This window comes from Onychostruthus taczanowskii, unplaced genomic scaffold, assembly GCF_017590055.1.
Source record: "Onychostruthus taczanowskii isolate IOZ18803 unplaced genomic scaffold, ASM1759005v1 scaffold51, whole genome shotgun sequence".
Classification (NCBI taxonomy): Eukaryota; Metazoa; Chordata; class Aves; order Passeriformes; family Passeridae; genus Onychostruthus; species Onychostruthus taczanowskii.
In genome coordinates this window covers 3,821,772-3,832,220 of record NW_024502680.1, presented here as the reverse complement: position 1 = coordinate 3,832,220, position 10,449 = coordinate 3,821,772, and the positions used below count along the sequence as shown (strand labels likewise).

Below are 10,449 nucleotides of genomic sequence, written 5' to 3'. Positions count from 1 at the left end.
TCCACAGGGAGTCACCCCCTGGCTCCTCCTGCCCAGCACTCACAGCCCCACAGTGGAGCCCAGTACCTCCCAAAAAAGGCAGCCCTAGAAAGCCACAGGGAAGGAGCACGAAGCCCTACCCACCCCCAGCCCTGTCAGAGCTCCTGCTGGGGGGACGGGACATGTGGAAGGGGCCTGGGGAGCTGTTAATGATCCAGAGCGCATTCAGCACGGATCATTCAGGCAGAGGGGACTGCAGGTCAGCACATGGTTTGGATTTGGCTCTCCCCTCCCTTCCAGCTAATTGGGCCAAGCCCAGAGAGCATTCCTTGCGGATGCCAAACACGTGTGTGGCACAAGCATCACCTCCTGTGGGGGGAGAACTAGTCCTGGAAGCTCCTTCCCCAGGGTGGGAGAGGCAGCCAGGTAGACCAGGGAAGTGTGTGGGTGTTTGAGGGGAGCTGGGGTTTAATGAAAGGGTTTGAACTCGTTGTCTGGCCCAGGCTCAAAGAATGCAGCAAAGCAGATCACGCGCATGGATGTGGGTGGTGGGAAGGGGCTGGAGGGCAGCCAGGAGGATGGAGGTTACTGCAACACCCAGCTCCCACTCCCCCAAACCCCCAGCAACGCCTGCTCCACCCCACAGGGCCAGGAACAGGGGGGACCTCTTCCCCTCTCCCATCCTGCCACCTCCTCCTGCCACCCTGGGACCCTGCTGAGCCCCAGGCGTCTGGTGGCCACCTGTCACCTGAGCTGTGCTGGCAGGGATGCTGCTGCCTTGCAGTTGTGTCCCCTCCCTGCTCCTAGGGGAGTCCCAAATGAGCAGAAGGACATGGGCCTGGGGGGTTGTTCCAGGTGCTGCTCCCCTGGGAAGCTCAGGACTGTTCCCTGGGGGACAGAAGAGGAGCTGTGGCTCTGCCAGCCACCGCTGACACCAGCACAAACGGGGATGTGCAACCCCTGAGATGGACACAAATCCTCTTCCCTAGGGCAAGCCCTGGCCCGAGGCTCTTGCCCCACCACTGCAAAGCCAAGGTTTTGAAATGCTGGGGGTGCTGCTGGCTCTGGAAGGATGGGGAGGCTATCAGGGAGTGCCCCAGCAACCTGGAAGCACCAGGGGTCACCCTGCCAGCTCAGCTGCCACCCTGCCACTCCCCACACCAGCCCCTGGCCTCAGGGAGCACAGGGACACAGCACTTCACCCAAGGATATCCTCAGCTCCTGGGGCAGTCCCAGTGTAGGGAACAGTGCCAAAACCAGGACATGAGGCTGAAACCAGAGCCTGGTGAAGTCTCTCCCTGGCTGAGGCTCCTGCAGCAGGCAGCTGGGTTAATGGCAGTGAAAGCCAAGCCACCACCAGCTTTAATGAAGACTTCAAGCCTGTTGTGAAGCCACATTGGCAAGTGTGGCATCACGCAGGGCTGGGGCTGGCCACGGGCACCTCCAGCATTGCAGCGGAGCATCGGGAAGTAACATCGGCTTTCCCAATCCAGCTGAAAGCTCCTCGGATGTTCTGCTGCTTTGATTATTTGACAGACCATGTTTTTTAAATTATTCTTGTATAAATATTTACGCATTTTTACAAGAACCATGCTTTGAGCAGCGGGCCACGGCAGATGAAGGGCCAGAGGGGAGGGGGCTGGATGCTGCCTTGCTCCATCCCTCTCTGCAGGTCAGCTGGGGGTTGAGCAGAGCAGCAGGGATGCAGGGCAGCACTCCTGCCTGGGGCCCCGGGCAGTGCTGGGTGCTGACAGCACACACACAGCCCGCCACCCCCTGTGATCCTGCCTGTCCCCCTCCCTCCCCAGGGAACAGAGCCCAGCCAAGCAGGGACGGCCCGAGGCCAAAGCCCTGCACGGGAACGCAGGGCTGGCTCTGCTGGGAGCCCCACGCTGCCCCACACGCCCCATCCCTGAGCAGCTTCCAGAATACTTCCCACAAACACCCTGAGCCAGAAAACCCCACTGGCAGCAGGGGCTGTTGGCAGGGTGGAGATCACTTCTCCACTGCCCACTCCCACCTCGGCACTGCACCCCAGCCCACCCCAGCCTCAGAGCAGAGCAAATAAATACCAAAACCCCCTGTTTTTTTCTGGGGCCCCCATATCTGCCCCCAGAGCCCCTGGTCTGCAGGGATAGTGCCTGCAGCAAAGTCTGCTGCTGGGCTTCCTGGTGGGAACCCTCTCTGCCAGCCCTGTCCTGCTCCCCAGGATTGTTGCTGTGGATTTTGGGAAGGATAAGGGTGAGCAGCCCCCCTCCCCCATCCACAGATGGGATCCACAACCCAGCCTCGAGTTTTCCACCGAGCTCAGCAGAAATTCACCCAGAAGGTCAGTGACCAGAGAAAGGGATGATCCATCATTAAATAAATTGTTTTCATTTCCCAGGATAAAGGGGAGGAAAAGGGGAGGAGGGGAGGTGTTGTTGGATCAGGACTGGAAAATAAAAGCGCACAAGGCAGGAAAACCACCCCCTGCACTCCCCGCAGAGAGCAGCCCCAGCTCCTTCCCTGCGCCCTCACAAGAGTTTTACAGCCAAAGCTCTTAATGTGATTATAATAATTATTTCTTTCCTAGCAATTGCCCCCCCCACCACGGTTGTTGGCTTTTTGGGCTTTTTTTTTTTTTTAATTTTACTAAACAGCCTATTTTGAAATGTCACTGGGGGAAGCCAAGACTCCAGCTGAGCCCTGGCCTGGAGGAAGGAGCAGGGGCAGGGGGAGCGTGCGAATGTGTGTGCGTGCATGCAGCCAGCGTGCGCGCGTGGGAGCGTGGGCACCTCGGGGACACCCCGCTGCAGCCTGCAAGCACACCCTGGCCTTGAAAACCTGCCCGTGCCCCAGGCAGGAACAGACAGGGGATTCTTCTCCCCCCCTCTCAGTCTGGGTCCCCCCCATCTCGCACCCCTCATCTCCCACCCCTCTGTGTGGTCCCCCCCAAGCCTCGGGGCCGAGCTTTGAAATCTGTTGAAAAGAGACCCTTTTTGCCAAAATAAACAGCCTGTCATGTTAAATTACTCTCTCTTCCTCTCTACCTTCCCTGCCTTTGTCCCCCCTCCCCATCCCAGCCATTTTGTTGGGGGCCGTGCCACTCTGGGGGCCTGTGGGGTGCAGAAGTGTTGGTGCTGGGGCAGAGCATAACCTGCCTCCCTCATCCCAGCGCCCCTGTGCCTGCCAGCTCCTCACCCCACCAGCCCAGCACCCCAAAATCTTTCTGCTGGGTGGTGATGGCCTCTTGCAGGGTCTGGCGTGCAGCAGTCCCGCTGCACAGCCCTGCAGAGAGGCAAGCTGGGTGAGGGGCACGGGGGGCTCACTGCAGCTCCTCGCCCTCCTCTGCTGTGCCAGGTGCTCCCTTGCCCCCAGGTTTTTTCCTCTCTCTTGCTTGTACTTGCCCTTTAGCTTGGGGTTGTTTTCTCTCTCCTGTTTCTAACAGATCAAAAATTCTTGGAACTGTAAAATGCCGAGATGGAAACAGTGATTAGCTCATTCAGGCCAGACTCTCTGCCAGTACCAGGGCACTTGCCACCAGCCCCTGGTGACTTGCCCAGACACTCTGCACTCCAGCCATGTCTTCACAGCCTAACTGACCTTCCCACTAGGAATATTTTCCTGTTGTTTTTGGGCCAGTGGACCTGTGCTCAGCTTGGGCTGATTGTGGGGCTGAGTGTCCAGGTGCTGCCCCAAATGCCCATGCAGTGTCCCTGCCCTATGGCTCATCCCAGGCAGCGTGGCCCCAGCCAGGGCTCAGCCACTCACCGCGTGGCACGGAGCTCCTGTGCCCACCACCTGATCTGCACCGTGCTGCTCAGAGCTCTGCTCAGCACCTGGCAGCACCTCCAGCTGCTGCCACCTCTTCTGGCTGCCCAGCTTTGTCACCAGATGTGCCACTGCCCAGCATCACTCCTCACATGGTGCCTGCAGCAGGGTCACTCACTGTGCTGCCTGTGCCTGGCAGCAGCCAGGAAAATGTTCCTCCAGGGCCCCTTGCCTATGGGGGAGAGGACAGAATGAGAAGGGGAGAGGAAGTGATAGAGGAAGGGGAAAGGGGAATAGGAAAGGAGAAAAACAGGGTGAAGAACAGGAAGGAGGGAAAGAGGAAGAAAGAAGGAAGGGAAAGGCAGAGGAGGAAAGAGGAAAAGGAAAAGGGGGAAAAGGAGAAAAGGGGAAAAGGGGAGGTCCCAGCCTGCAGGAAGACAGCATTTGCAGCACCAACTTCTTGATTGTGGCACCCAGAGGTCTGAAAAGTGCAGAGATTAGCTGCGGGGATCACATCACACTGGCTCTTCCTGGTGCCAGAGCTCTGGCTGCAGGAGCCAGGGTCACACTGTGACAAGAGGGCAGGGTTACCCCACTAGCACCAAGACATCTGGGGGGACAGCCATGTTTCCCTGCCCTGCCCAGCCTTACCTTTCTATAGAACCACTCCTGGCTCTCAGTTCAGCTTCGGCATGAGGCCCACAGCCTCCTCCATCATTCCTGCCAGGCACTGACAGAAGGAATGTCCTGGCTGCTGCTGAGGCAGAGACTCCCTCCATGACAGAATGATGTTCCATGGGCACACAGCAACCCTGCCAGCAGTGAGCCATGCCCCACCACCCCCAGAAAAGTGGTGGCCTGCATCTCTCTGCCCTCTTTTTCCCACACCATGGCATGAAGCAGTAATCTATCTTGTCTGGCTTGGGTTCAGCATTCTTCAGGATAAGTCCAAGCCACACTGATGGGGGTCTGCTGCTTTTGGTCCCTCTCTGGGATGCCAGCCAGCTTGTCTTTCCCACATGATGGAGGAGGGCAAGACCTGCCCCCTCAGCCCTGGCAGAGAAGCCATCGGTGTGGGGGACTGAGCATCCCGTGCTCAGATGGGCTGAAACCTGAAGTGCAGGGCTCAGGCAAGGAAATGCAGAGCCCATCACCCGCTGTGGGGGTTTAAAATCTGGCTGAGATTCCCCTCAGCTCAGAGCACCCGCAGCCTCCTGGTATTGAGAAGCCCCGTGCAGGCTTAATGACTGGGACTGCAGGTGCCCAAGGATGCTGTGCAGGTGGAAGCTCTGACCCTTGGGAGGCAGAACTCCTTCAGTCAGCTGGCAGAAGGGTGGATGAATGTGAGGGCTTCACCGGGAACTGAAGGAGGCACTAGAAATAATCCCTGCGGAGATCCAGAAACCTCATCTGGGCTGTTTAAAAGGTTAAGCGTGACCGCAGGAGATGGGAGGAGCAGCCACAGCCCCAGGGCGCTCTCCCTCCCTTCCTCACGAGTGGTCCCGTCTCGGGGCCTGCTGCCACGGACCTACCCCAGTCCCTTCCCTGCTCTGACCAAGGCAGAATGGGTTTGCAGGAAAGCCTGGGACGGCTGAACACGCAGTCCCGCTGCCAGAGCCCAGCTTCCAGCCATAACCCCTGAGCTGCGGCTCCCGGCCTGCGGAGCTCGGGAACGTACCTTTGGAAGGTGCCGGCACTCAGAAAGACAACGTGCCTGGGAATCCCCATTCTGGGATTTGTGGGAGATGGGGGCAAGCGAGGGCAGGTCTGAGGGTACGAGCGCAGGCAGCTCGGGATGCAGCGAGCCGCAGAGCGCGGAGCGGGGCCGGGCACGGCAGCGGCGGGGCTGAGGGACCGCCCGCACCGGCCCCGCCGCTCCCACGGCCCCTCTGGGGTCCAAACCCCGCTTCGTGCGTCCTGCCGGGTCGGTCCTGCCGCACCCCAGCAGGGAACACGGGCGGGGCGGTGTGTGCAGCGCGGCGGGCTCGCTGCTAGAGAGGGGAGCAGGGGCTGCCGCACCTGGAGAGCTGGAGCCTGATGGAGCCCGAGCCCGGTGTTGACAGAGCTGCGCAGGGCCTGCAGGGCTGCTCTGGGCACCGGCAAGGCCGGCTCAGGGTCCTGCAGCCCTTCCACTGCCCTGCCCCAGCAGGAGCCTGCCCGGCTCCTGTGTGTGCCGCCCAGGGTGGGAGCAGCCCGGCGGAAAGGGCTGAGTCGGGCCGGGCCGGGAGGACATTGGGTTCTTCACTGGCACTGCCTGGCAGAGGGTGCTGCCCGCACCTAGTCCCTGTGCCAAGGGCGCTGTGGGAGAGCACAGCGTTGCCTGGCGTGACCCAGCAGCTGAGCACTCGCTGTCACCTTCTGGAGTGGCGGAAGAGGGGCCACGGTGTGACTCAAGCCCCCGCCCTGGGTTTGTCCTGTACCTCTCCCTGGGAGTCACCCAGCACTCGGTGCCTGTCACCGCCCGGCTCTGTTTCCCTCCGCCCGCCCCCGCCGGCAGCCGGCCCTGCCCTCCCTGCCCACGCACCTTTGCAGCCGCTCGCAGCAGCGTAAGGCAGCAGCAGAGCTGCCATGGAAGCCAACACCTCCCTCTGGCACAGCTACCTCGGGGTGATCGTGTCCCGCGAGAGGCAGCGCATGGAGCATTTCCAGCGGGCCGAGGACATCCTGCTCACCCTGCTGGAGAGTGTCCATGCCAGGGATCCCCGCTTCCTCGTGGACTACGCCAGGAACCTGGAAGCCTTCGAGTTCGCTCTCTGTGCCTCTGAGGACGCTGTCACTCTCGAGGTGCCCCTGCGCGTTGACGGCGATACCCTGCGTGTGCTGGCATGCCGGAGCAGGGACAGCCCGGGCAGGCATCCTTCAGAGCTGAACACCTGCTGCCTGGAATTGCGCTCTCCAGAGACTGATTTGGAGGACTGGACTGGTGCTGTGGATGTGATGGAGCACGGAGGTGGTGCGGGGTGCCTGCTTCCAGGCAAAATCCTCCAGCACCTGAAAGAGCTCCTTGTTTCAGCCATCGTGCACTGCCAACGCCTCTTCCTGCTTCAGCCAGGTGCGTACACTGGCAGGGTGCTTCCCAGCCAGGAGATGCCTCCAGTGCCTGCCCAGCTTCCCAGCTTGGCAGTGATCCCTGTGCAAACATGCTGGGACCTATGTTCCTGGGCATGTGGCCCACCCAAAAGCTGCAGGGGCAGGTTAGCGAGCACCTTGCTGTGTGCTGGGATGGGCTTTACCCCCAGCTAAGGAAGGGGAGATGCAAACTGCTTCCTGCCATCCCAGGGCATCAGAGTCATCCTCAGGCATCTTCACCTGGGACTGATGGCGCCCTTCTTGGTGGATGCAGTGTCCACCCAGCCCTGTTGTTAGTCCCCAGGTAGGGTTTGCTCAAGGACTTGGTGTGCTTGGCTTACCCTCACCACATTCTCCCCTCTGCCTCTCAGCCTCCAAGTGGCCCCTGCTCTCTGGAGGAGGCTGTTTGGAGAGTGAGCTGGGTGGGCATCAGAGCTGGACCAGGACCGTGGGGCATGGGCCTGACCCTGTGAGCACACAGCTGGCAGCAGTGTCCTTGGAAAAGACATGGTGGGAGGGGATCCTGGGAATTTCCCATAGGTGTTCCATAACCCTCTTAATGCATTTCCATCTCTCTATGTGCTCTTGAAGAAAAGCTCAGCCAGAGTGACAGGGTGATGTGAGAGGACCACTGGGTCTGAAAGTCTCTTAACCCTGTCCCAGCAAGTCCAGCATCCCCTCCTTCCTCCGTGGCCAAGCCAGTGACCTTCATCTTCCTCCACCCCCAGAAAGCAATGAACCTTTCCTGATCCATTTTTCTTGGACTGTATTGCTTTTCTTGGCACTGTTCAGCCACCCAGAAGCACAGCTCAGTTTGATTGCTTGAGACTTCCTGCTGTGCCTGACCTTGACCCCTGCGACTCTTCTTCCTGTAAAACCACCCCAGCATGGCTGGGAGAGGGATTTTACCGGGGGAACTGCCCCAGACTGCAGCACTGGGAAGGGCTGGGTCGAGTGGGGTGGGACATGGCCACGGGTGCTGCAGCACAGACCTGGTTCAGCCTGCGGGACCGGCTGTGCTAACCTGCTCACTGCTGCCAAACCCTCTGCATCCAGGTGACATCAGTGCTGAAAATCTGCGGGAAGATGCCATGGAGCTCTCCCTGCTGATCCGCGGCAGCTGGAAGACCATTCGCTTTGACATCGTTCCTGTGGTGAGGAGGCAGCAGGAGCCGCTGCAGCTCCAGAGGCGGCAGGGCGGCAGGGGCTTCCCCGAAGGCAGCCTCAGCAGGGCCACGGAGGAGGCTCACTTTGTCCCTGCCTCTCCCCGCTGCTGGAGGTGAGAGGCTCGGCTGCCTGCACAGCCAGGCATGCCCCCTGGCTGGCAGCACTGCTGGGTGTGGGCAAAAAGAGGTTGGGACAGGGAGGGGACATGTCAGCAGGGGTTGAGGTCACCCCCTCATGATGCCCAAACCCTCTTCCCTGTGTTGGAGAAAAAAACCTCAGCCAAGTTTCAGACAGCTCAGGGAAAGAGAGGGAATGCAACTGACTGTGCAGAGGGTGGCAGCTCTCAGAGCCCTGCTTGGGCTTCAGAGACAAGCCTGGCACCTGGCAACAGCAGGCTGAGCTGCCTGCCAAGGTGGGCTGCAGGACAAAACAGGGCTGGACTGATGTATCTTGCCTGCCCCATGGAGGGGCTGAGCAGCCAGCTGGACCAGTCCCTATCTATTTTGGGAACAAGGTGCTCCAACTGGATGCCCAGCCTCTCGGTGGGGACCAACCCAGCCTCCCCTCCCCACTACACATGGGGAGAACAACCACACTTCATCCCATTCTTGGTCCTCCTGGGAAGGCAGGAGCTGCTCTGCAGTGTTCCCATCTCACTCCACACCTCTGAAGTTCTCCTTTGCCAGAGGCAAGCACAGGAGGTGGATCCAGGAGGATCTTGCAGATCCAAGGTGCTGCATTGTCTGGGACCACTTGTGTGCCGTGGAGGGATCCTCCTGCATGCCAAAAATCACTGCAGGCATACTCTCCCCATCCTTGGAGCATGCAGTCTTCTTCTCCCCTCCCAGCAGACCCCAATGTCTTCCTCCAGATCCTCCAGTCACCTTCCCATCCTGAAGCTGCTCCGAGGAGTGGACACCCTGAAGGGATCCCGTCTGGACAGCCTTCGCCTGCTCGACCAGCTCCGTGACCAGGACTGGGGAGGGCAGGGTGGGAGAGGCACTCTCACTTTCCAACACCTCAAGGTAGGGTGGTTCTGCTGGCTGGGACCGTGGCTCTCTGGGCAAGCAGAGCCAAGGCTGCTCCCCTGCACAAGAACCCACACAATAGGGTCTGCAAGGCTCTGGGGTGTAGCAGCCCCTGGCTGTGTCTGGGAAGGATGTGTGCTGCTGCTAGCCGTGATTAGAGAGCTTTGATCCTTCTTCCTTGGACTGAACCAGCAATCACAAACAAAGTGTCTCCACAGCTGGAGACACTTTGTGTGCTCAGAGCTGGTGCTCTGCAGGGCATCATCCCCTGGCCCAGGCTGCCTGTGCCTGCAGGATGGCATCCCTGTGCCACACTGCAAGGCTGCCCCATGCCCTGCTGTGCTGGGACGTGCCTGTACAGGGCTGAGGGTGGCATTTCTGCTGACAAAAAACCTCCTCTCCCCACCCAGCCTGTTTTCAACACTCTGGAGCCATGCCAGATGGCCATGCTGGGGACAGCACCTGGTGGCACAATCCAGGTGTGCCCTGCATTTTGATGGCTCTCCAAGCCAAGGGTCAAGAAGAATGCAAGGATGTTTTCTGCCTACAGAGTGGCTCCACCTCCTAGGAACACAAATCCTGTGTACTTTGTTTTGTGCTGTATTATTTGATGTTTTGGAGGTGGTGGTTGTGGGAGGGGTTTTTTTTTTTAAGAAAAAGGGCAGATACATGTATCTGGCCTTCAGAAAAGTATCAACTGCTCCAGCCCGCATGGATTCAGCCCAAGTGGGGCTGCAGGGTGTGAAGGCACAGCCTTCCTGGCATCAGGCCTTGTCCAATCCTGTGCTCTTCTCTCCCTCCTCACAGATGGTGTTGCTGTGGAGCACAGAGCTCTTCCCCTCCCCGGAGGATTGGCAGGACCTGGAAGGCTCTGTCTACAGGCTCTTGGTGATCCTTCTCCGCTGCCTGGCCATCCAGCACCTGCCCCACTTCCTGAACCCAGAGGAAAACCTCTTCCAAGGAGCTGCCCCAGACCTTGCCTCCCTCTACCATAAAGTGGAGAGCTTTGCCTGGGACCCCCAACGCTTCCTCCGCTTCCATTTTGGCCTCCACGGGTTCAGTGGCAGCTGCCAGGCAGACACAGAGACCCGAGCCCTGCTGCAGCTCCCCACCAAGGATGGGTCCTGCTGGGACACAGCCTACTTTGACGTGCTGCTCAGCCAGGTAACCCCAGCCCTTCAGCTGGGGCAGCACCACAAGCCACCTGGGCTAGGAAGCTTGGGATGAGCTGCAGTCGGCCGCACCGAGGCCTCTGGCATGCTGTGGAGGTGTGGGAGGCTGGCAGTGCTGGGCATGGAGCTCAGGCAGAGCGGGAAGCCCTGTCCCCTCACCCCCCACCCACCTTTAGTTTCAGGTGTACCGGATCCAGGACAGTGCACGCCGCGCTGCAGCGTCCCAGCTCCTCTCCAGGATCCGCCAAGAAATCCCTCAGCAGAGCTGAGTGGGACCCTGC

At 59.9% G+C, this 10,449-nt stretch overlaps 1 protein-coding gene across 1 annotated transcript; it reads left to right on the top strand.

Annotated features, from left to right (window-relative positions):
• The first annotated feature begins 4,754 nt into the window (after nucleotides 1-4,754).
• Nucleotides 4,755-10,437, top strand: MAB21L4 (mab-21 like 4). The gene is made up of 7 exons (XM_041416183.1): nucleotides 4,755-4,803; nucleotides 5,176-5,325; nucleotides 6,290-6,784; nucleotides 7,858-8,080; nucleotides 8,840-8,993; nucleotides 9,804-10,160; nucleotides 10,345-10,437. The coding sequence occupies exons 1-7, from the start codon at nucleotides 4,755-4,757 to the stop codon at nucleotides 10,435-10,437; spliced, it is 1,521 nt and encodes a 506-aa protein (XP_041272117.1).
• The last annotated feature ends 12 nt before the right edge of the window (nucleotides 10,438-10,449 follow it).

Coding starts and splice junctions, on each gene's coding strand:
- MAB21L4 (XM_041416183.1), top strand. CDS start 4,755: ATGGAGGAGGGCAAGACCTGCCCCCTCAGCCCTGGCAGAGAAGCCATC. Junction 5,326..6,289: donor CAGGAAAGCCTGGGACGGCT/GAACACGCAGTC, acceptor CGTAAGGCAGCA/GCAGAGCTGCCATGGAAGCC. Junction 8,081..8,839: donor GCCTCTCCCCGCTGCTGGAG/GTGAGAGGCTCG, acceptor GTCTTCCTCCAG/ATCCTCCAGTCACCTTCCCA.